Source organism: Podarcis tiliguerta, assembly GCF_965153285.1.
Source record: "Podarcis tiliguerta genome assembly, chromosome: 9".
NCBI classification, from domain to species: Eukaryota; Metazoa; Chordata; class Lepidosauria; order Squamata; family Lacertidae; genus Podarcis; species Podarcis tiliguerta.
Window position 1 is genome coordinate 3870919 of NC_139542.1, and position 25118 is coordinate 3896036.

The window sequence follows — 25118 nt, forward strand, 5'->3', positions numbered from 1 at the left end:
AGAGAAGCGGACACGGAGCAATGGATCCAAACTACAAGAAAGAAGATTCCACCTAAACATTAGGAAGAACTTCCTGACAGTAAGAGCTGTCCGACAGTGGAATTTGCTGTCAAGGAGTGTGGTGGAGTCTCCTTCTTTGGAGGTCTTTAAGCAGAGGCTTGACAACCATATGTCAGGAGTGCTCTGATGGTGTTTCCTGCTTGGCAGGGGATTGGACTCGATGGCCCTTGTGGTCTCTTCCAACTCTATGATTCTATGATCCTGCAGGCAGACCAGCTGCTCACCTGGGCAGTCCTGAAGGACAAGGTGTTGCAAATAACCTTGCACAAGCCTCTCAAATACAACTCCGTTTTGGATAATCCTCATCACGCCACCAGTCTTCTCAATTGTATCAATGTAATCCAGATTTACATCTGTATTCCAGATTTATGAGACGCGGGTGGCACTGTGGGTTAAACCACAGAGCCTAGGACTTGCCGATCAGAAGGTTGGTGGTTCAAATTCCCGCAATGACGGGGTGAGCTCCCGTTGCTCGGTCCCTGCTCCTGCCAACCTACAGTTCGAAAGCACATCAAGTAGATAAATAGGTACCGCTCCGGCGGGAAGGTAAATGGCATTTCCATGCACTGCTCTGGTTCACCAGAAGCGGCTTAGTCATGCTGGCCACATGACCCAGAAAACCTGACTGCGTACAAACGCTGGCTTCCTCAGCCTATAGAGCGAGATGAGCACCTATAGAGTGAGATGTCTTTTGCCACCATGCAGCCCCTTCCCATTTTTTTAAAAAAGTGGGGTGTTTTATGGCTGAGGGTTTAGGTGTTTTAAATCTCTGGTAGTGGACTGGTGTCTGTAAGTTGCCAGCTTTCGTTCTGTGAAATGGGTATTTTTTAGAGGCCAGATCAGTTCCTGGGCATGATCCCCTGAAAATCCCACTGAGATAGGAGGCAGTATGGTGTAGTGGTTAGAGGGGTGAACCTGGGAGACCAGGGTTCGAATCCCCACTTGACCCTGAAGTTCACCGGGTGTGATCTCTCAGCCTGACCTACCTCACAGGGTTGTTGTGGGGGCTAAATGAGGAGAGGGAGAATGATTTGAGTTTCCAGGAGAAAAAAAAGGTGGAATAAAAATGCAATCAATAAATGGAAACATGGCAGAATTCGCACCAGAGACCTTTGAACTGGGTCATGCCTACTGCCTGAAATGACTGCTAGGCAGAGAGAGAGTCTTTTGGTCTGAATCAAAGCAGAAACAAAATTATAAGAGCCTTCCTATGGAGGAAAAATATGTCCTTATCACATAAGCCAGCTGAGTTCTGTGGAAGGGAGGATGTTTTTATTTGTTTTCCTTGGAGTCATTACTGAGCTGGGGGGGGGACGACACATTTCTCTGTCTGGATGGTAAAGGATAAAGGCAAGAAAGATTGTTTTTAATCTTTAAGGCCTTTTGTCTGTTTCGTTTTGTGGTGGCTCGCGTGCCCTTGCAAAAAGCCTCTCCCCACTTTACAGGTACAGAAACTGAGGAAGCGGGAATTAAGTCTGTGCCAGAGGTGGAGAATCAAAGCCGGGATCCTAAATATCTAAATCCCCTTTTTTTTGGGGGGGGGGAGGTTGAGAGCCTTATTTGCAAAAGTGAAGGGGGGGTGCTTCAAGGCCTGCAAACCCCATTTATTCATCTTCCTAGCAAGTCTTTCGCAGCATTGTAGAATTGTAGCACCCTGCTTGTGGTTAACGCTTAGCTGGAATGAAATATTCAACGCAGCAATAGAGAAATTAAAATAATAATTTATTTGTCAGACAAATAAATGATAGGCACAGTGGTATATGGTTACCAAAGCTCTGCCCACTCCACCCCTAATGGCCAGCACTTATATTTCCTCAGCCCAGCCCCCTTGCTCCTCCTTTGGCTGCCTCTGTCCAATCAGCCTGGTTGAAATTCCTATTGGCTGTTTGCTAGAACCAATCATAAAAGATACACCCATTTCCTATTACCTTTTATGGGAGACAAAGAGCTATATTTCCTTCTATCCATAAATGGCAGACAGGTAGTCATATGTCTTACATTTGCCTCAACAAGGCACCTTAATTACCAGATCACCCTTTGCCCTTTTTGCCCTTTTGCTCTTTTGCCCTTCTGCCCCTGGCAATAGGGGCAAATGGCTAAAACAGATGGCTCAGAAATTTTGTCATAAACAGAGATCTTGAGTTCACCTTCTCACACACCATCAATGGAATAAGAATCTAACATAAGAATCTAACATTTCTTACTTTCTAAAATTACATTAAAGCAAATATATTTCATACATAACATAGATAGATTTTTAGAAGAAAGGCCTTTTCAAAGAAAAAAAGGAACTTAGTAAAAACACTTTCTAAAGCAATTTCTAAAAGCAACTTCAGAGCAGCCTCTTCGGTTTTCCCAGCCAGCTGCTGTTTCTATTAGCTCTTGCCCTTTAACCTTAGGAAAATGTGGCTGATGGGAGGCCCATAGATAAACAATTTACCAACTCTTAATTAGTGTTTTTGCAGCTTGATTGTATTCTGTAATTTGTATGACCTTTGCTCCAGCCTGTAATTTCCTTTTACAACTTTTAAGTACTGCAACAAATCAATGAGGCCTCTGAGCAGGAAGACAAAACAACTGCCAGCTGCTTTATGTCTGCCATGAAACAAGCATTTGCAAATATATATTTTTTAAGCTCAATTTAAAATACAGATCTTGATCAGATACCTCATAATACAGATCTTGATCAGATGCCTCAGAATTGCAGGGTTGGAATCGGGAACCCCAAAGGTCATCCTGCCGAACTCCTCGCAGCTAAAGAATCCCTGACAGATGACCATCTAACCTCTGTTAAAAAAAAAAACTCCTGGAAAGGAGAGACCACCACCTTCCGAGGTTGTTTGTTCCCTTCTCGAACGGCTCTTGCGCTCAGAAAGTTCTTCCCGAGGTCAGTTGGAATCTCCTTTCTTGCAATCTGTATCCATTAAGTATGCGGATGATACCCAGCTCTACCTCTCTTTCAAATCAGAACCAGCGAAGGCGGTGAAGGTCCTGTGTGAGTGTCTGGAGGCGGTTGGAGGATGGATGGCGGCTAACAGACTGAGGCTGAATCCTGACAAGACAGAAGGACTGTTTTTGGGGGACAGGAGGTGGGCAGGTGTGGAGAACTCCCTGGTCCTGAATCATAGCTGTCAAGTGTCCCTTATTTGAAGGGACAGTCCCTTATTCCAGCGCCATGTCCCACTGCTGTCCCTTATTGATGGATGTCCCTTAAATGTCCCTTAAATGATGTCCCTTAAATTTCAAAGGAAGCAGCTCCTCTCCCTCCCTCCCTGCCGGCCAGGGAGGAGGGAGGCTCCAGCTGTGTTGCTTGGCTGTGTTGCTCACCCAATAAGAAGTCTAAGAACGACTGGGGGCTGGAGCTTGCATGCCTTGTGTGTGGCTAGTTAATGCAAGCTGAGGGGTTTTTTGAATGCAGGACGCCATTTTGTTGCACGTGGTGCTGCTGCAAACTTTGCAGTGCAATGCCAGGCCATCTTAAGTTGAGGCTGCATAGGCCTTGTAGTGCATGTGATTCAGATTCTATTGAACCTCTGGTTACAAAGTTAGTTGGACAGTGTTCTCGAAGCTACCAGCATGAGTTTGACCAGACTGCAGGAGGACAGGAAGACTGGAGTGCCTGGAACAGGTGAGGCTGCAGGTCCCTTATTTTGGCTGCTGGGCCCTTATTTTCAAGGCTGCTGGTCCCTTATTTTCAAATCTGTAAGTTGACCACTATGTCCTGAATGGGGTAACTGTGCCCCTGAAGGACCAGGTGCGCAGTCTGGGAGTCATTTTGGACTCACAGCTGTCCATGGAGGCGACGGTCAATTCTGTGTCCAGGGCAGCTGTCTACCAGCTCCATCTGGTACGCAGGCTGCCCACAGACTGTCTCGCCAGAGTGGTGCATTTTCTGGTTATCTCCCGCTTTGACTACTGCAATGCGCTCTATGTGGGGCTACCTTTGAAGGTGACCTGGAAACTGCAACTAATCCAGAATGCGGCAGCTAGACTGGTGACTAGGAGCGGCTGCCAAGACCATATAACACCAGTCCTGAAAGACTTACATTGGCTCCCAGTACATTTCCAAGCACAATTCAAAGTGTTGGTGTTGACCTTTAAAGCCCTAAACAGCCTTGGTCCAGTATACCTGAAGGAGCATCTCCGCCCCCATCATTCTGCCCGGACACTGAGGTCCAGCGCTGAGGGCCTTCTGGTTGTTCCCTCCCTGCGAGAAGCCAAGTTACAGGGAACCAGGCAGAGGGCCTTCTCGGTAGTGGCGCCCGCCCTGTGGAACGCCCTCACACTAGATGTCAAAGAGAAAAACAACTACCAAACTTTTAGAAGACATCTGAAGGCAGCCCTGTTTAGGGAAGCTTTTAATGTTTAATAGGTTATTGTATTTTAGTGTTCTGTTGGAAGCCGCCCAGAGTGGCTGGGGAAACCCAGCCAGATGAGTGGGGTATAAATAAATAAATAAATAAATAAATAATAATAATAATAATAATAATAATAATAATTGGTTTGGCAGAAAACAAGCTTGCTCCATCTTGCACTGGAGATATTTGAAGATGGCACTCCCTATTTCCCCTCAGTCTCCTCTTCCCCAGGTTAAACATGCCCAGCTCCTTCAACCGTTCCTCATAAGGCTCGGCTTCCAGGTCCTTGATGGGAGTTGTAGTCCAGAAAAATCTGTCGGTTTAAATGGAGCTTCCAGCTTCAGGGGCAGTCTACCTCTTCATGTTCCAGAAGCTGGGGCCAGAGCTGGCGAAGGTGGGGTTCTCATGCCTTTGTGTCCTTTTGCAGGATCCTTAGAAGCCCTTTGCCGAGGAGCAGGACTCTGGGCCCCATGGACCCATTTCCTATTATTATTATTATTATTATTATTATTATTATTAATTTTTATTTTTAAAAAATCATTTTTATTGATTTTCCAATAAAAACAGCCAATCAACATATTCGCATCATAACCTAATTAAAATCAAGAAACTAAAAAAAGTCCAAATTGTAGTCCAAATTGTCATTATTAATTTTTCGAGGCTTCCCGTATTCTGGACCTCTGAAGCATATCTCCAAATCTTCGTTCCTGCCTCTTTCATTGTTTTCATATTTTCCGCCTTCTGGTCTTAACGCTTTCAAGTTCTCCGTCCCTGGCTATGCGATTCTCAATCATGTCAGAAATCATATGTACTTTCATCCGTCGAATACAGTTTTGTTTGTAAATGGACCCATTTCCTTGACCTTGGCCCGGAGCACGGCTCCTTTAAGACCATGGAGATGCCCAAAGCCCGTTCCTTAAGTGCCATAATAAACGCGGCCAGCAGGGGGCGCTGAAGTCCCAATGGGGGCGTTTTGGGGGGAGCGGTTTGCCCTTTGCACGTGCTCAGGAGCTGCAGGCTGCAGCTGCAAGGGCTGCTAACGTCGGTAAGTGGCCTGTAAGAGCCGGAGGGGATTCTTGCAACGCATGGGGGGAGAGGAAGTATGGTCGGTGGGGTGATTGATTGATTGATTGATTGAATGAATCCCAAAGCGACTTACAAACAGTAAATAACAATAGCGCAATACGAAATCATTAACAAATCAGCAATAGAATAATTGCAACCCATAAAACTCTGTTAACAAAGCAGCAGCAACTAAGACGAATAAGCTAAACTTTGCAGCAAAATGAACCTCTGAGCCATTATTCTGGAAGGAAAAACTTATGAATGGGGTTGCCCTGTTACTTCCAGAGTAGCCCAAATAGGGTTGCTGTGCTCCTCCTGCAGGGAGCCTGTGCAGTTGCTTGCTCAACAGGTTGCAATCCTTGCATGTGTTGGAGGAAACAATCATTTCATAAAACTCTATTTTAGGGGATGATTCCGTTTTATTTCAAGTCTGTGTGGCCTAGCCAAGCTCAAAGGCCCTGCAACTGCCTTTTGCAGTACAGAACTATCTGCTTTTTGTTACTGTACTGTAAATATTAAACTGTTAGAATCCAGAGAAGCGTGCAGGTGGAAATTTGTTTTTACTTCTTTCCATGTTATTGTGTAGTAGTCATCCTTGAATAGGTTAGTATTTTTCAGGGACAGCCAGACACCCAAGTATTTTCTTTTCTTTACCACTGTTATTTCCGTTTTACTTTGTAACTGATCCGATTGTTCCACCTTCATATTTTTTTAGCATCATTTTTGCTTTGTTTTGTTTTTATTAATTTTAAATCCTGCCATTGATCTGAATTCTTCAATTACTTTTAACGCTTCCACTGTTGAGGATTGTGGTTCCTGTAATGTTATGACTATATCATCAGCGAACACTTTGACTTTATATTCTTCTTTTACCCCGCATATTATTCCTGTGATTTTTTCTGTCTCTCTTGTGTTTTATAATAGTACTTCAAGTGTTGATATGAGCAATAAAGACGACAGTGGGCACCCCTGTCTTGTGCCCTTTGTGATTTGAAAACTCTCTGCCAATCCGTTATTTACTATAAGTTTCGCATTTTGATCTTTATAAATTGCCTCTATACTTCTTAAAAAGTTTATGCCTAGACCCATTTTCTAGATTCTTTCTCATAAAGAACCAAGACACATGATCAAACGCCTTTTCCATGTCTATAAAAATTAATGCAGCTATTTATTTATCTTGGTCTCTAAGTATTCAATTGTATTCAATATGTTACGCATTTTGTCTTTTAAATGGCGTCCTGGCAGGGCGTCCAGGTGGAAATTGGCTAAATCTCCGAGAAAATCTGGACTTAGGACAACCAAGGTTGGCTGTGTTGTTTTTGCTGATTCCTAGCTCAAAAAGGGCAAACAACTTTGGGCAAAGCTAAAAAAAAACTTGTGATCCTCTGATTGGTGGAATGAAATGGCACATATACAGTGGTACCTCGGGTTACATATGCTTCAGGTTACATATGCTTCAGGTTACAGACTCGACTAACCCAGAAATAGTGCTTCAGGTTAAGAACTTTGCTTCAGGATGAGAACAGAAATCAGGCTCCGGCGGCAGCGGGAAGCCCCATTAGCTAAAGTGGTACCTCAGGTTAAGAACAGTTTCAGGTTAAGAATGGACCTCCAGAACGAATTAAGTACTTAACCCGAGGTACCACTGTAATCTGGAAGTGTACAAGAAACATTGCTTTGGATGTGGTTCTGTGCAGCCTCCTTGTTTTTGAGTTTGCCCATTTGCGTTTCAGCAAAGCCCTGTCTTTTCCCTTGGAGCCCCCATTCTTTTGCTTATAAGTTTCTGGGAGAAATCCCTCCAGTCTAAAAACCTCTTTTTAAAGTTCTCCATCACACACATTTTTAAAAAACCGATTTAACAAAAAAATATACACCACTTGATTGTAATAAAACCGCTGGGATTACAAGGACTATTAAAACTAACTGTTAAAAGCAGTTTTAAACGTTTTAAGGATAATTAACAGTAAAAGAGGTGAAATTGTAGCTCTGTAAGGTCAAGGAGACTCTTAAGCAAACTATAGTTCCGGTATTCTGTAGGTGAAGTCATGGCTAAGATTTTTTTTTTTTACTTTATTGTTTTAAAATAGATACATTTATTCCAGGAAAGCAAACAAACCAACAGACAAACATACAATTAAATAAACTATAAACAAACTATAAATTGACAAACAGAATACAGTATAAAAATTACAGTATAAAAGGAAGCTTCTTGGCAGAATTAGACTGAACCTTGCATTGTATAAACATAAGTTTATAGGGAAGTTAACAGAAACTATATAAGAAATATGTAAATGTGCGGTGTAAGATAATCAACAGATAAAGTACAGTGAGACTAATTGGAAGTCATTTTTAATTTCTTGTTTTACAAGTTTTATCATCATTCACATCATTGGGAGTACAAAGGATGTTAGTTATGAGAATTGTGTTGTTTCATATATTGCTACTGTCTGTCGGCTAAAGATTATTTTAAATGTTTGGTGTGGATCTGACCTACTCAGAAGTAAGACCCGCTGAGTTTGGTAGAGGGCTTACTCTCCAGTAAACAAACAGAAGATTGTGGCTTCAGTGATTTTGGGCTTTGGGTAGCCTCAGTCCTCAGTTTGTTCTCCCCGGAAGAAGCCCAACGAGACGAATTGGGTTACTCCTGAACAAGTGCCTTGTGTATTGCGGCCATTTTTGGTGTCTGTGTCTCGGATCTGCCCCTTTTCACTGCAAATGAAGGGCGGGGCACTCATATCCCACCTGGGATAAAGCTGAGGAGCCAATTCTGCTTGCTCACCGGTTGCTTTTAAATGCAAGCAAGAGCTCCCCAAACTTTTCCTGCTGTTTGGCTCTTTGGATTCCAGTGGATTGGGGCCTCCTTTTCATGCAACTCAAGTAAGTACTTGCAGCACTCTCCTGAGTGCTTGCTAGGCTCTGACCCCAGCAGTGGCGTAGCGTGGGTTGTCAGCACCCGGGGCAAGGCAAGTAATTTGCACCCCCTAACCCATGGATTTGCGCCCCCTAACCCTAGCCCCCAGATGTTGCGCCCGGTGCGGCCGGCCCCCCTGCACCCCCCACGCTACGCTACTGGACCCCAGTTGAGAAAGCATGGACTAGAGAGAGGCCAGAGGCACTTCAAATTGTCGGGTGAGTTTCATGGCTCTGAAATTTGAGCGTAAAATCCCAGCAAGTAAGCGTAAAAGCCTTCCTTGGCTGTTAGGATGTAGACCAGGGGTCAGCAATCTTTTTCAGCAGGGGGCCGGTCCACTGTCCCTCAGACCTTGTGGGGGGCTGGACTATATTCTGGAGGGGGGGGGAAATGAACAAATTCCTATGCCCCACAAATAACCCAGAGATGCGTTTTAAATAAAAGCACACATTCTGCTCGTGTAAAAGCATGCTGATTCCTGGATTTAGAAGGCGATTGGGCCGTATACGGCCCCTGGGCCTTAGTTTGCCTTAGTTTGTAGACCTTGCACTTAAAAAGAAAAGACCTTGATGAGTCTTTGTCTCGCAGCCTGTCCTACTTCACAGGGTTGTTGTGCATGCAAAATTAGGAAATCCTTACATTTTCCACCCTTAGCTTTCTTGGAGGAGTTGCTGGCAGACAGGGGGGGGGACCCCCCCCCCAAGGCTTGGTTTGCATTGCTGTAGCTGCATTTTGTCTGCATGTTTTGTGGGTTTTCGTAAAAGGCATTTCGACTGTGGGGTTCTCACAGTTGGACTAGATTGTCTTCCAACACTGCCATTCTATGATCTCAACTACTTTGCTTGACTGTAACTTGCCTTTAAAACAATTCGCTCGTCCCAGTATGCAAGAAGCAGAACGTTCACAATGGAAAGGGAATTAACGATGGACCAAGGCAGAGGTTTTTAAACGGTGGCCCAGAAATCTCCACCTACTCCCAGTTGGACCCAGGCCTGAAGGTAAGTTCCCTAGTTCTTTCACGCGATTTTCAGGGTTCGAAACCGCAGGGACCAAATTGGTGTGGCCTCAGATCCACAGTTGGGCAGCTTTCTCTCTGGCCCTCTCTGGCTGCGCCGATTTCCCCCTTCCTTTCCCCACCGCGGAGTTTTGTTTCTGCGGCCTTCCAGGGACTTTGGCGTGGGGGATTGTAATAATAATAATAAAATAGTAATAATTTATTAATTATACCCCGCCCATCTGGCTGAGTTTCCCCAGCCACTCCGGGCGGCTTCCAATCAAGTGTTAAAAAACAATACAGCATTAAATATTTAAAACTTCCCTAAACAGGGCTGCCTTCAGATGTCTTTTAAGATAGGATAGCTGCTTATTTCCTTCACATCTGAAGGGAGGGCGTTCCACAGGGTGGGTGCCACCACCGAGAAGGCCCTCTGCCTGGTTCCCTGTAACTTCACTTCACGCAATGAGGGAACCGCCAGAAGGCCCTCAGCGCTGGACCTCAGTGTCTGGGCAGAACTACGGAGGTTGAGACGCTCCTTCAGGTCTACTGGACCGAGGCCATTTAGGGCTTTAAATGTCAGCACCAACACTTTGAATTGTGCTCAGAAACGTACTGGGAGCCAATGTAGGTCTTTCAGGACCGGTGTTATATGGTCACGGCAGCCACTCCCAGTCACCAGTCTAGCTGCCGCATTCTGCATTAACTGCAGTTTCCGGGTCACCTTCAAAGGTAGCCCCACGTAGAGCGCATTGCAGTAGTCCAAGCGGGAGATACCGTATTTTTCGCCCTATAGGACGCACTTTTCCCCCTCCAAAAATGAAGGGGAAATGTGTCTGCGTCCTATGGGGCGAATGCAGGGTTTTGCTGAAGCTTGGAGAGCGAGAGAGGTCGGTGCGCACTGACCCCTCTCACTCTCCAGGCTTCAGGAAGCTATGCGCAACCCTCAGGAGCCCGAGGGAGTTCCCGCAGGGCTCCCTAGGCTGCGGATAGCAGCCTGCTTGCCCGGAGCGCGGGGCGCACTGAAGCAGAGCGCCCTGCGCTTCGGGCAGATATCCGCAGCCTAGGGAGCCCTGCAGGAGTGCCCGTGGCTGGGGGGGGGGAGAATTTTTTTTTCTTTATTTCCCCCCCCCCAAAAAAAAAACTACGCGCGTCCTATGGGCCGGTGCGTCCTATAGGGCGAAAAATACGGTAACCAGAGCATGCACCACTCTGGTGAGACAGTCTGCGGGCAGGTAGGGTCTCATCCTGTGTACTAGACGGAGCTGATAAACAACTGCCCTAGACACAGAATTGACCTGCTCCTCCATGGACAGCTGTGAGTCCAAACTGACTCCCAGGCTGTGCACCTGGTCCTTCAGGGGCACAGTTACCCTATTCAGGACCAGGGAGTCCTCCACACCTGCCCGCCCCCTGTCCCCCAAAAACAGTACTTCTGTCTTGTCAGGATTCAGCCTCAATCTGTTAGCCGCCATCCATCCTCCAACTGCCTCCAGACACTTCACCACCTTCACTGGTTCTGATTTGAAAGAGAGGTAGAGCTGGGTATCATCCGCCTACTGATGAACACCCAGCCCAAACCCCCTGATAAAAGACAGAATAAAAACAACAACCATCTTCTTCACTCCAGGGGGTTGGACTAGATGGCCCCTTGGTCCCTTCCAACTTTACGATTCTATGACTCCAATAATCCCCCTCTCTTCCCCTTTGATTCACACAGGCCTGCACTTCTCATAACCTGCCAGGTCAGACGCAGCCCTCCAGCCACGTATTACGATCGCCGGGACATCAGAAGCTGCCAGTTGGACCTGGAAGATTGTACCAGTGCAATCTGGGCGGGCGAGTCTTTCTCTTCTCTTCTCCAGCAAGCGCAAGGCTACTCTCGGCCGGAAGACTCAAACCATGCCGACGTTCAGTTCGAAAGAGGCTCACCAGCTCCTGCACAACAAGTTTGTGGTCATCCTGGGCGACTCAAGTGAGTGAGTCAGTTCTTCTGGAGGAGGTGAGGCAGGAGGGTTGGGCTAGATGAACTCTGGGGATCCCGTTCAGCTTCTGCCAGGAAGGGTGGAATGGAGACAGGGGAGAGAGAGGAAAGCTTCTCTCCCTCTCTCGTAACGCTGGTGGACAACCAGCGAAGCAGTTTCAGAACAGATGAAAAAGACAGTCCATTGCGTGGTGCGTGGTTAAACTCTGGAACTCCCTGCCACAAGAGGGAGGAAGAGGATTGGGCAAATTCATGGAGGAGGAGAGAATAATACGTGGCTATTAGCCAGGATGGCTACGCTCTGCCATCCACAGTCGGAGGCAGCGATGCTTCTGAATTGCTGGAAATCACAGAAGATGAGAGGGATCTTCTGTTCAGATCCTGCTCAGGGGTTTCCCACTGGGGCATATCCTCGGCCGCTGTGAAAACAGGATGCTGGACTAGATGGGCCATGGGCCTGATCCAGGAGGGGCACCTTATGTTTGCATGTACACCACCTCTCCTGTACAGTCATACATCGGGTTACAGACTGTAATGGTTCTAGGGGTTGCTCGTGCGTAAGTTGTCACCACTCCTGGCCAGGTTACCTGGTTGAACCCTTTCTGTCCGGACAGCCTCAAGTTCCGCGGCTGCCTCAGTCGCTGGCAGAATCCGTCAGTGGGCGTTTCTTGAACCTCTTCCAGCATAAAAGCTGTTTGACGCCCAGTCTTCTCCTACTCTCCCTGCGCGGAAGTCTTCTGCGCAGGGAGGGTGTGGGCAGCGGAGTACCCGTACTGTCTCCGCTGGTCTCCGGCGAGGAGTCCTGGAGCCACCTCTCCGATTCCCCCATCTGCCCCCCTTCTCCACTGGTGTTACGCTGATTTCCTTCCCCAGTGGATGGGCTGCCTCTCTCCCTGCTGGGACCCTCTCCGGCATCCCTCTGGAGCCTCCTCTCCGCCTCCAGCTCCGATGGCAGTTCCCTGACATAGACACTTCAGGATGCGCGTTTTTGGGTTACGGATGCGCCGAAACCTGGAAGTACCAGAACAGGTTACTTCCGGGTTTCGGCGGTCGCACATCCACAGAACCGCTAAATTGTGCTTTGCGCAGAAGCGCCGAATCGCAACCTGCGCGTGCACAGACGCGGCGCTGCGGGTTGCGGACATGCCTCCCACACGGATCACGTTCGCAACCTGAGCGTCCACTGTACTTGGATCAGAGGGGAAGGAGAAGGCTAATTCTCCTTGTTTTGTTTCCTCTTCCTCTTGCAGTCCAGCGATGTGTGTACAAGGATCTGGTCCAGCTGCTGCAGAGCGACTCCTTGCTCACGGCTTCCCAGCTGAAGTCCAAGGTAGCCGACGGAGGCCGTTCCACACCAGGGGTTGGGGGTGAGGTGACGACACCTGCCGTATTCCCCGGGCTGGTCCGAAATACCTGGCTTGGGTCCAAGCTCTCTGAAAGACTGTATCCCCTCGTACAAATCCGCCCAGGTCTGGAGATCTTTGCGGGAGCCCCTTCTCTCGGTCCTGCCACCTTCACAGGCAGGCTTGGTGAGGACGTGGGGCAGGGCCTTCTCTGTGGTGGCTCCTTCCAGTCTTTGGAACTCTTTCCCTAGAGAAGCCAGACTGGCGGCCTCCTTGACATCCTTCCGCCATCAGGCAAAGACTTTGTTCCAACAGGGAACTGACTGCTTCTACTGAATGGTGCTGTTTTTACTGTAATTATCTGCACTGCATAAGCAAACTCTGCCCTCCAGGTGTTTTTGGGACTACAACTCCCATCATCCCCTACCACTGGTAGGGATGATGGGAGTTGTAGTCCCAAAACATCTGGAGGTCCGACTTTGCCTAGGCCTGCATTGGGGCATCTGGTCAGCTGCTTCGAGAACAGGATGCTGGACCAGGTGGGCCATTGGCCTGATGATTATTAGCTGAACTGGGTTCCACACCATCGCAAAAACAAATGAACCAAGAAAGCCTCAAAAAGTAAAAGCGCAAAATAGGCAGCAAAAACAAAAGCGCCAAACTTACTCCGTTCTGGAAGTTCATTTGACTTCTGAAATGTTCAAAAACCAAGGTGTAGCGTCCTCCAGTCAACATAATAACCCCTTACTTGTCCAACATGTGGTATGCGGAAGATCTGACGAGACGCCGCCTGCAGCACTGCCGCCGCCATCTTGCGCCCCAGCCCCACAATCTTCATATGTGTGTGTGTGTGTGTGTGTGTGTGTGTACAATTAGTTTTTTAACATATCATTTTCAGAAATAATTAAACATACTTTTATATCTTATATCTTATACCTTATACCGTTTCTTGACTTCCATCTGAAGATTTTCCAATCTGTTCACTTAATTTACATTTCTTCAACTATTACATTTAAATCTCATAACTAATATCTCTAATCTTTCTCTTCTTTGCAATATTTCATATATTTCTCCTTACAAAGCTTCTTGTAGTCCTACGAGCGTAATTTGTTGATTACAGTCGCTCTTCAAATAGTTCGTATATTTCTTCCAATCTTCTATAAATCTCTGGTCCCACAGGTTTCGAATCCTTCCTGTCATTTTAGCTAATTCTGCGTAGTCCATTAATTTCGTCTGCCATTCTTCTTTTGTCGGAATTTCTTCTTGCTTCCATTTCTGGGCTAACAATACTCTTGCCGCTGTTGTTGCATATAAAAACAATTTAACGTCTTGTCCATTAATATCCTCATCTATAATACCAAGTATAAATGTTTCAGGTTTTTTAAAAAATGTATACTTCAACATCTTTTCCATCTCATTATATATCATTTCCCAGAAGTTTTTTTACTTTCTTACATTTCCACCACATATGATCAAATGTTTTTTTTCTTTTTCTTTACATTTCCAACATTTATTATTTATCTTATACATTTTAGCTAATTTTCACAGGTGTAATATACCATCTATACATCATTTTCATCATATTCCCACCACATATGATAAAATGTTCCTTCTTTTTCTTTACATTTCCAACATTTATTATTTATCTTATACATTTGAGCTAGTTTCACAGATGTAATATACTAGCAGCAGGAGGCCCCATTAGCTAAAGTGGTGCTTCAGGTTAAGAACAGTTTCAGGTTAAGAACGGACCTCCGGAACGAATTAAGTACTTAACCCGAGGTACCACTATATAAGAACAAACCTCAGCAAAGAGATGCCACTTGATGAGAATATCTGATGAGCACATAAAAATGCAAGATGGATGAGATGGCATTTTAACCCTTACCAGTTCACTCAAGGAACCATTGTAAGTCAAGGACTCTGGTACCTCAGGTGTATATTTACTCCCCGCCCAAGGTATTGTTCCCAACAGTTTATTTTAGGGATCCATCCAAACCTCACAAAGCAAGGCTGAAATTAAAGTTCTAATAGATCCTCTCAAAGTCCAGGAAAAAACAGTCTTCTACCTGTGTTAGTTAGTTAGGAATTTGAGAACCTAGAATCAACTAGGTAAAGATGAGTATTAAGGCTTCCTTAACAGAAGCAGGTCCGTATAGTTAAAGCTCTGGTTTTCCCAGTAGTGATGTATGGAAGTGAGAGCTGGACCATAAAGAAGGCTGATCACCAAAGAATTGATGCTTTTGAATTCTGGTGCTGGAGGAGACTCTTGAGAGTCCCATGGACTGCAAGAAGATCAAACCTCTCCATTCTTAAGGAAATCAGCCCTGAGTGCTCACTGGAAGGACAGAACCTGAAGCTGAGGCTCCAAGGCTTTTGGCCACTTCATGAGAAGAGAAGACTCCCTGGAAGAGACCCTGATGTTGGGAAAGATGGAGGGCACAAGGAGACGGGGACGACAGAGGACGAGATGGTGGGACCGTGTCCTCGAAGCTACCAGCATGAGTTTGACCAAACTGCGGGAGGCAGTGGAAGACAGGAGTGCCTGGCGTGCTCTGGTCCATGGGGTCACGAAGAGTCGGACACGACTAAATGACTAAACAACAATAACAATGTACATTTGAATTCCTGAACAGATCCCTCTACGTGGGAATTTTACACGGGAGTTCAAATGCAAGTTTACAGGTAGGGAGGTGGAGCCTGCCATCTCCCCGCCCATGACTGAACATGCACATTGAATTATGGGATGGGGCTAAAGTTTCCCAGGACTCACACTCTGTCTTCAGAGGGATGCTAGTGGAAGTTGGATTCCTTTGTGTTTTGTACAACGTCAGAGGATGGATGGACAGGCAGGTCCCAAATCTTTTACGCCTTGCGTCTCACACCCTTAGGGTCCTCAGACAGATTGACAGGGGATTGGGTGCTATGCCTGGGTCCAGTCACATTTTCAGCCATTCTGATCTTCCCGGCTCTTCAGTAATTTTGCAGCCCTCACGGTTCTTCCTCTCTTCCTCCGTAGCCTTCAGCTGGGCCTTGGTTTTCTCCTTGAGCTCTCGGGCAACCTCCTCCAACAGGGCTACCTTATGGCCACTGTGCGCCTTGGTCCGTGAAATATACTCAGAGTCGAGAGTGGATTTCATGCTCTTTATTCAGCTCATAGTGGTGAGGAGGAATGGAAGTTCCTCCAGAATGTCTGCTTTATATACATTATTTACACAATGGGCCCCACGTGATTGGCTAATTACGGGATTCTCCTGTAGGCCATTCGGGTTGCAGATTCACTTCCACCTGGAGCTGGATTGGGTGGCTCCTATGGACCAATCGGACTGCTGCATTCTGAATCCTGTTGTTCTCGGACCAATCAGACTGCTGCATTCTGGATCCTATTGTTCTAGGACCAATCAGACTGCTGCATTCTGGATCCTATTGTTCTGGGGCCAATCAGACTGCTGCATTCTGGGTCCTATTGTTCTGGGGCCAATCAGGCTGCTGCATTCTGGATCCTATTGTTCTGGGGCCAATCACACTGCTGCATTCTGGATCCTATTGTTCTGGGGCCAATCAGGCTGCTGCATTCTGGATCCTATTATTCTAGGGCCAATCAGACTGCTGCATTCTGGATCCTATTCAACTCAGTACATAACAGTCCGTTTACACACCATGCAGAGGGGGGCTTCATCATCCTTACAAAATAACTTCGGGGGCTTCTGATGCCTTTTACACACCTCCCTTCTCCTTTCTGGGTCTCTCTCCACCCACAGCTTGGCAAGCTGGACCACTTTTGCCAGTTGCCAGTTTGGCCTGCTGTCCATTGGCTGATAGAGTCTCCTGCACTCGGGGCAAGCAGAGGCTCCCTCAGATTCAGGCCAGGACTGGACAATGCAGGCTTTGCAGAAATTATGCCCACAGTCCAACATCACAGGATCTTTGAAATATCCGAGGCAGATGGGGCAAGTCATTGCATCAGTAAGCTCCTCGAGAGGTCAATCAGTTGCCGTCCTTCTCCAATTAAACACCACCAAGAAATACTGGAATCCAGACAAAGATCACGCCCACACATTTAAAGCACTTTACTTTTTGTAAGGAATCCTGGGAACTGTAGCTTGTCCCTTAAAGGTAAAGGGACCCCTGACCATTAGGTCCAGTTGCGGCCGACTCTGGGGTTGCGACGCTCATCTCGCTTTACTGGCCGAGAGAGCCGGTGTACAGCTTCCGGGTCATGTGGCCAGTATGACTAAGCCGCTTCTGGCGAACCAGAACAGTGCACGGAAACACTGTTTACCTTCCCACTGGAGCGGTACCTGTTTATCTACTTGCACTTTGATGTGCTTTCGAACTGCTAGGTTGGCAGGAGCAGGGACTGAGCAACGGGAGCTCACCCCGTCGCAGGGATTCGAACTGCCAACCTTCTGATTGGCAAGTCCTAGGCTCCCTAGCGCCACCCGCGTCCCTAGCTTGTCCCTTATGGAGCTGCAATTCCCAGCACGAACCTCTCCCATTCTTTAAGCCGTATGTTATATCCAACTGGCCCCACAATCTTCTGACTGCTTTCTGTCTCCCCTTCACCCCCATCTGCAGGGGGAGCTGCGCTTTGAAGATGACCACTTGGTGGAAGGAGGGGTGCTGGGCTCCCTCCACAACGGCACCCGTTACCGCGAGGTGCGCCAGTATCGCACCGGCCACCACCTTGTCCGCTTCTATTTCCTCACGCGCGTCTACTCAGAGTACGTGGAGAGCATTCTGGAAGATTTCCAAGCCGGACCGCAACCGGACTTATTGGTCCTCAACTCCTGTGTCTGGGACGTTTCTAGGTAGGCCTGTGGACCACCGGCAGAGTCGCGTTTATTGCGATGTTCTTGTAGGTGGTGCATGCTGGGATAGAATCATAGAATCATAGAGTTGGAAGAGACCACAAGGGCCATCGAGTCCAACCCCCTGCCAAGCAGGAAACACCATCAGAGCACTCCTGACATATGGTTGTCAAGCCTCTGCTTAAAGACCTCCAAAGAAGGAGACTCCACCACACGCCTTGGCAGCAAATTCCACTGTCCAACAGCTCTTACTGTCAGGAAGTTCTTCCTAATGTTTAGGTGGAATCTTCTTTCTTGTAGTTTGGATCCATTGCTCCGTGTCCGCTTCTCTGGAGCAGCAGAAAACAACCTTTCTCCCTCCTCTATGTGACATCCTTTTATATATTTGAACATGGCTATCATATCACCCCTTCACCTCCTCTTCTCCAGGCTAAACATGCCCACCTCCCTTAGCCGTTCCTCATAAGGCATCGTTTCCAGGCCTTTGACCATTTTGGTTGCCCTCCTCTGGACACGTTCCAGTTTGTCAGTTTCCTTCTTGAACTGTGGTGCCCAGAACTGGACACAGTACTCCAGGGGATAGTTCAGTCGGCAGAGCGTGAGAATGTTAATCTCCAGGTTGTGGGTTCGAGCCCTACGTTGGGCAGAAGATTCCTGCGCATAGCTGTCAATGTTCCCCTTTTTTAAAGGGAAATTCCCTTATTCCAAATAGGATTCCTCGCAAGAAAAGGGAAAAGTTGACAGCTATGTTCCTGCATTGCAGGGGGTTGGAATAGATGACCCTCCAGGTCCCTTCCAACTCTGGGATTCCACAATTCTATCATGTATATTCCTCCCTTTCCCTATAAGCCACTGGGCATTTTCCAAGAAGGCAGATAGGCAAAAAACCATAAAATAGTGCCGTTCTTTAGAAACATGGGGGGAATCGCTGAATAGCAATTGCCAGCAGTAGCAGCAGGGACGAAGAGGTCTCTTCCTATTCCTCCAAATTCATTTATTTATTTTAATACTTTTATTTTGCTTTAAATAAATTCAGATAAATATAAACAACCAGAATCGCAAAAGAAAAATCCTTAATAATAATAATAATGGAAAAAGCTAAAAGAAACTAAAAAAAAAAATCAAAGTACACGGCATAGAACATATTTGTGGGGCTTGCCTGGTGTTTTTACATGAGTAGAATGTGTGCTTTTGTTTAAAATGCATCTCTGGGTTATTTGTGGGGCATAGGAATTCGTTCATTCCCCCCCCCCCCAAAAAAAAAATAGTCTGGCCCCCAACAAGGTCTGAGGGACAATGAACCGGCCCCTTGCTGAAAAAGTTTGTTGACCCCTGATATAAGAAAACCAGAAGGAGGAGGGAGGGAAGATGTTATATAATTGTAAAAAATTTAAAAAGCAATAAAAAATTATAGATTCAGTGGTGCCCCGCAAGACGAATGCCTCACAAGACGGAAAACCCGCTAGACGAAAGGGTTTTCCGTTTTCAGAGGTGCTTCGCAGGACGAATTTCTCTATGGGCTTGCTTCACAAGACGAAAATGTCTTGCGATTCTTGAGGGGTTTTTTTCGCTCCCCACCCCCTTTTTCTAAGGCCCTAAGCTGCTAATAGCCTTTTAGCAGCTAATTCGCTAATCCCTTAAGCCTTTAATAGCCGCTAATAGCCGCTAATAGCCGCTAAACCGCTAATAGAGTTGCTTCGCAAGACGAAAAAACCGCTAGACGAAGAGACTCGCAGAACGGATTAATTTCGTCTTGCGAGGCACCACTGTAGATAGATAGATAGATAGATAGATAGATAGATAGATAGATAGATAGATAGAAGTGGTACTCCCCAGCCTGAAATCCCTGAAATCTCCTGGCTCGGCCAAGGGGTCTCCGCTGTGGCCTGACACTGGTGCTTTCCTCTACTCTCTGAGCAGGTACGGCCCGTCTTCCATGAAGGCATATCGCAAGAACCTGGAGACTGTCTTCAACCGGCTGGACGCTGTCCTTCCAGCCTCCTGTTTGGTCATCTGGAACATGACCATGCCTCTAGGGCCCAGGGTGACAGGGGGCTTCCTTATTCCAGAGGTAAGGGGAGGCGGGGAGGCGCTTCCGGGTTCTGGGATGGGGTCCACTGTAGTGTGAGAGCAGACTATGATGGCTACGATCTGCTCCCACGGTCAGGGGAAAAACAATGCTGTCCAGGGTTGTAAAGACTGCGGAGATAATAATTGGGTGCACTCTTCCCACCTTGGATCAGCTGCAGAGATAGTGCAGGATAGTGCGCACCCCGGAAATGATCTCTTTCAGCTTCTACCTTCTGGAAGAAGGTCCAGGGTTATAAAGACTAGGACTAGCCGCCTGAGAAACAGCTTCTACCCAAATGCAATTTTGGTTTTAAATGCAGTGTAAGGTAGTCTCTATGGGAGTATATGGGAGACTAGGGCCCTGCAGGATTTAACCTCCTTCTGCAGGGCCTGTAAGACAGAGCTATTCCGCCTGGCCTTTAATTTGAATTCAGCCTGATCTTTTATTTCCCTTCTCTCCCCCCCCCTCCCCTTTTATGGAGATCACCCGCTCTGAGACCCCACAGCTAATTCTCCCCTGGCCTCCTTGCTGGCCCAAGTAGGACTAATTCAGCCAGCTAGCCCTGGGGATTATCTAATGTTTATTGGATGGACTTCCCCCCAAATTGATTTTGAACTTTGAATTTTATTGTTATCCATGCATTTATACTGTATTTTATGCTGCTTCTATGTTGTATTACAATTAAGTGTTTTAAATTTGTTGTTAGCCACCCTGAGCCCAGTTTTCTGAACCGGGAAGGGGGGGGTATAAATAAAAAATTATTATTATTATTATTATTATTATTAATTATTTATTATATAAACCACTGATCCTCTTGGGCTGGCCGATCAGAAGGTTGGCGGTTCGAATCCCTGCGATGGGGTGAGCTCCCGTTTCTCTGTCCCTGCTTCTGCCAACCTAGCAGTTCAAAAGCATGCCCAAAAGTGCAAGTAGATAAATAGGTACCGCTCCGGTGGGAAGGTAAACGGCATTTCCGTGCACTGCTCTGGTTCGCATGGCTCCCTCAGCCAGTAAAGCGAGATGAGCGCTGCAACCCCAGAGTTGTCTGTGACTGGGCATAACTGTCAGGGGTCCCTTTTACCTTTACATTTTTCATTCTGTTCCCAGCTGCAGCACTTAAGCAAGACCCTCCGCAATGACATAATCGAGGGCAACTTCTACGGCGCCACTTTGGCCGGCTTCCACCTCTTTGACGTCCTGGACCTCCACTTCCACTTCCGCTTCGACCTGCGGAACCGGGTCAAGGATGGCGTCCACTGGAACAATGTGGTGCATCGCAGGATCACCAACCTGCTTCTGACGCACGTGGCGGACGCCTGGCGCGTGGTGGTGCCCAGCAGGCACCGGAGCCCGGATGGTGAGTGGGCAGGATCCCAGCTCGCTTCTCATTCTTTCCACTGCAGGGAAGGAAGGTTGGCACGGTCTCCGGGATGCAATTTTCAGTTTGCATTGCTTAGTGCAGAAAGCATTGATCTGATGTGTAGAGATCTTACCTATTCTAATTAATTCAAGAGGGTTCTGGGAGCTTCTCTGTGTGAAAGAAGCAAGCAGAAGGTTCGTGATGTGCGGGTTACTCCTTCAGAGAAGCTGAGTACGGCTGGCTTCAACTGTTCTGTTACCAGTGTAGTGTGGTTAAGAGCGGTGGACTCGTAATCTGGGGAACCGGGTTCGCGTCTCCGCTCCTCCACATGCAGCTTCTGGGTGACCTTGGGCCAGTCACACTTCTTTGAAATCTCTCAGCCCCACTCACCTCACAGAGTGTTTGTTGTGGGGGAGGAAGGGAAAGGAGAATGTTAGACTCCTTAAAGGGAGTGAAAGGCGGGATATCAAATCCAAACTCCTCCTCCTCCTCCTCCTCTTCTTCTTCTTCTTCTTCTTCTTCTTCTTCTTCTGTCAAGGTCATGCTGACTATAATAATAAGCGCAAAACAACAACAAACATCTGGTTACGTGAAACATATTCAATAAACACAAAAGACGTAACTGGCTGTACGTTTGAAAAAATAAGATATACTATTCATTGAATTGAATTGTAGATTTCAACAGTAGCCTATAAAGTTCAACGAAAAAAGTATATATTTTAATATTATTTTTGCTGTAAAAATGTGTGAGATTACGATATTGTATTTATTTGCATTACCTAGAGTTTGCACTACTGATGAAGCCCAGGACGGCGAAGCAAGGCTAATATTCCGGAAATCCTTGTCTTAGACTCTCTGAAAGGATTTTGTGGAACTGCAACAAGCTTTCATGTAGATTGTTGGACTCTATGAACAGACAGGTGGAATAGACACTTTCACATGCATGGACCTTATGCATAAACTGATTAGAGAATGAACTGATCCACTGGGTCTTCTACTTTTTCCGTTGAACTTTATGAACTACTTCTGTTGAAATCTACAATTCAATACAATGGATATTACATCTTATTTTTTCAGTCGTACAGCCAGTGAAGTCTTGTGTGTTTATTGACTATAATAGTAAGGCTAGAAGGAGCCTGGGCTTCACTTTTTCTTTTTGTCTCTCTTTCCTTCTGGTGTGGTGTTCTGTATACGGTGGCACCTTGGTTGTCGAACGTCTTGGCTCCCGAACAAATCGGCTCCCAAACGCCGCAAACCCTGCAGCCAATCAGAAGCCGTGCCTTGGTTTCTGAATGGTTCCGGGAGTTAAATGGATTAAGTTTGACAAGCAAGGTACCACTGTTAAGTTTTAGTCTTATTATACGTTATTGTAAGTTAAGTCTGCTGCAACTGGACTTCTTATGGACAGTGCCAATCCTGAAGGTATTGGATTTGTGGCCATTATGCTCATTTGCCTTCAGGAGTAGTCAAGCTCTGCTGGATGGAATATGAATTGCCTCTGGTCTGTTTTTGGGGAATCCTGCAACGTGTATGTATAACTGTACATTGGAATCTACTCTGGATCAATACTGAGTAGACTTTCAATGACAGCGTTGAACAGCCTTCTCCCTTCGTTCCGCAGAGCCTGCGTGGAATACGCCAGGGACACCTTTGCCGCCATTGCCGCCCCGTCTGGGTGCTTCCCAACTGCTCCCCGGCCCTCGTGACTCCCACCCACCGCCTTACCCCTGTGTCCCCCAGTTTTACGACGACTCAGTCCTCGTTCCCAGCAACTGGGGGCCCTCCGAACCCGTCTCTGGATTTTGTAGCTTTGAGGACCCCCACTTCCTGACGCCCCACATGGATGGTATGTCCTCAATCCAGCTCTTTCTCCCACCCTTCCCAGAATCCTTTGGGGTTCTGGCACCGTACCCACCCAAGGTGGACTTGACGTTAGACCTACCTGCCCTCACCACTGAATTTGGGCAGGGATGCAGAGCAGCTGGTACAATTTTGGCCATAGGACAGGAAGGCAGGATTCAGAAAAGGGCTGCTGAAACGGATCAGGGCGATGGAGGGACTGAGGAAAAGTTAAAGCGTCCGGGACTTTTTAGTGCAGAGAAAAGGCAAGTGAGAGGCATGGACGTTCTTAAAGTTACCCACGGACCCCGAAAAGGTTTTTCCTCTCACTTTCCTGACATTGGAACTGGTGGGCGTGCAACGGAGGAGAGTGTTAGGAGAGGTTAAATAGGAAGGCCCTCCTTGCGGAGTTCACAGTTAATCTGTGGAACTCCCTCCCACAGCGACAGCCACCGACTTTAGATGGCTTTAAAAGAAGACGGGGCAATTGGGCATCAAAAAGGATGGAGTATGGGGAATTGGCAAGATTAACAGCAAAGGTTAGAGACCAAAAGGACAAAAAAATAGCCTTGAGGATTGGAGTATTTCAAGAACTGCTATAGCAAGATGAAAATGCGAGCAGGGCTTCAAATACGAGCAACAAGGTTCATTATTAAGATGAGTAGGTTAAAATGGATGCATTGAGCAGTATATGTGAAATAGTAAAGGGACCCCTGACCATTAGGTCTAGTCGTGGCCAACTCGGGAGTTGCGGCGCTCATCTCGCTTTATTGGCCGAGGGAGCCGGCGTACAGCTTCCGGGTCATGTGGCCAGCATGACTAAGCCGCTTCTGGCAAACCAGAGCAGTGCACGGAAACACCGTTTACGTTCCCGCTGGAGTGGTACCTATTTATCTACTTGCACTTTGACGTGCTTTCAAACTGCTAGGTGGGCAGGAGCAGGGACCGAGCAATGGGAGCTCGCCCCGTGGCGGGCATTCGAACCACCGACCTTTTGATCGGCAAGCCCTAGGCTCTGTGGTTTAACCCACAGCGCCACCCGCATCCCTATATGTGAAACATGCAAGGGTAAATATGGAAACCATGGAATTGGGAGGGCGGGAAGTAGATGGATAAAGTAATTTTCGGACCATGTTACATGCTTCTAAACGCCAATTCTACGTTGCTGGAAACCACAGGAAGGGAAAGTGCTCTTGTGGTGGGATCCTGTTTGCCGGCTTCCCATTTAGGCATCTGGTTGCCCCCCCCCCAAGGATGCTGAGCTCGACAGCCCTGATTCAGCCAGCCTCTTGCGACGGCCTTATTCCTCCGTTCTCCCGCTTTCTTTTTCACCCCCAGCTGCAGCGCTTCACGACTTCCGCCACCTGGGCGGCAACTCTGCGCCCGTCCCGGGCCCCTTCCCTGCTTACCCCTCCCACGACGAGGAGAACGATCCCCCGCGCTCCTGGCGCCAGCGCAGGAGGAGCCGTGTCGGTGGGCACCGCGGCAGCTACGTCATGCGCCGCCCCTGCTTCTACCCGAGAGACAAGACCCCCTACCGGAGGCTCTGCCCCGTCCGTTCCCAGCGCTATTGAAAGCCTTCTGGGGTCTGGCAAAGGACTTGCGCCATGTGGATTCTCAGACAGAGCTGGTCTTTGGTGTCCGTGGGCTTAGTTTCTATCATGTCTGTCTATAGCCAAGAGGTTTGACCCTGGCAGCTGTTGGTCCTTTTTTGTGTTTTGTGGTGCCTTAATTTTTTTACATGTTGACGCAACGTCCTTCTTTGAGACATGGAGGTTCAGAGGGCATGTGGCGATGTGCTTCCGTTGCCTGCGCCTTGGCTGGTTTGTGCGTTTATAGCACTGACCCCACCTACGGACATCGTCTTTTTTGCCCAGGGTAAGGTGAGTTCCTATCCCCCCAGCGCATCTCTCAGAGAGCCAGCCAGGTACCTGGATCTGGGGGCTTCTCCTTTGTTTCCCCGCTTCCCCCACATTTAAATTTCCTCCTGGAAGCACAGAAGGAATTGTGCCATGAGAAGCCTCCCCTTCCCAAATAATCCTGCTTGCAGGAGTTGGCCAATGTTGCACCATGCTGGGAAGGTTGTTTTGTGGGTGTGCTGTAATAGTTTGAAACCGGGGCGGGGTATTTTTGTGTTTTGTTTTATACAACTCTTAATTAAAAGAAACTGCAGAAGCCCCTGTTGCATCTGTGGTTTGTGTCGTCGTCGGAGGTTTTTGTAAAGGGCGGGCTTTGAATATTGCAGCAAAGTGTCCTTGGATATTCCTGTAATTTTTCTCTCGGGAGAACCACCTTGCTTTTCAGTACCTGTGACACGCAGGT

General features: G+C 47.3%; 1 protein-coding gene across 4 annotated transcripts; it reads left to right on the forward strand.

The window, feature by feature from the left end:
* Positions 1 to 5387: 5387 nt before the first annotated feature.
* On the forward strand, positions 5388 to 24971 carry LOC310657592 (PC-esterase domain-containing protein 1A-like). Of its 4 annotated transcripts, none has more exons than XM_083398482.1 (9): positions 5390 to 5463; positions 9277 to 9392; positions 11109 to 11363; positions 12623 to 12702; positions 17294 to 17526; positions 19447 to 19597; positions 20705 to 20954; positions 22579 to 22803; positions 24135 to 24971. In XM_083398482.1, exons 3-9 carry the CDS (start codon positions 11291 to 11293, stop codon positions 24368 to 24370), a joined length of 1248 nt encoding a protein of 415 aa, XP_083254608.1. In that variant the 5' UTR covers positions 5390 to 5463; positions 9277 to 9392; positions 11109 to 11290; the 3' UTR covers positions 24371 to 24971. The 4 variants fall into 4 exon arrangements, with proteins under 4 accessions (XP_083254610.1, XP_083254608.1, XP_083254607.1 ...); XM_083398483.1 differs by lacking the exon at positions 5390 to 5463 and adding an exon at positions 8584 to 8612; XM_083398484.1 differs by lacking the exon at positions 9277 to 9392 and having other exon boundaries at positions 5388 to 5463; positions 11145 to 11363.
* The last annotated feature ends 147 nt before the right edge of the window (positions 24972 to 25118 follow it).

Coding starts and splice junctions, on each gene's coding strand:
- LOC310657592 (XM_083398481.1), top strand. CDS start 8,276: ATGCAAGCAAGAGCTCCCCAAACTTTTCCTGCTGTTTGGCTCTTTGGA. Junction 8,361..11,144: donor CTCCTTTTCATGCAACTCAA/GTAAGTACTTGC, acceptor GGTCAGACGCAG/CCCTCCAGCCACGTATTACG. Junction 20,955..22,578: donor CAGGCACCGGAGCCCGGATG/GTGAGTGGGCAG, acceptor TTCGTTCCGCAG/AGCCTGCGTGGAATACGCCA.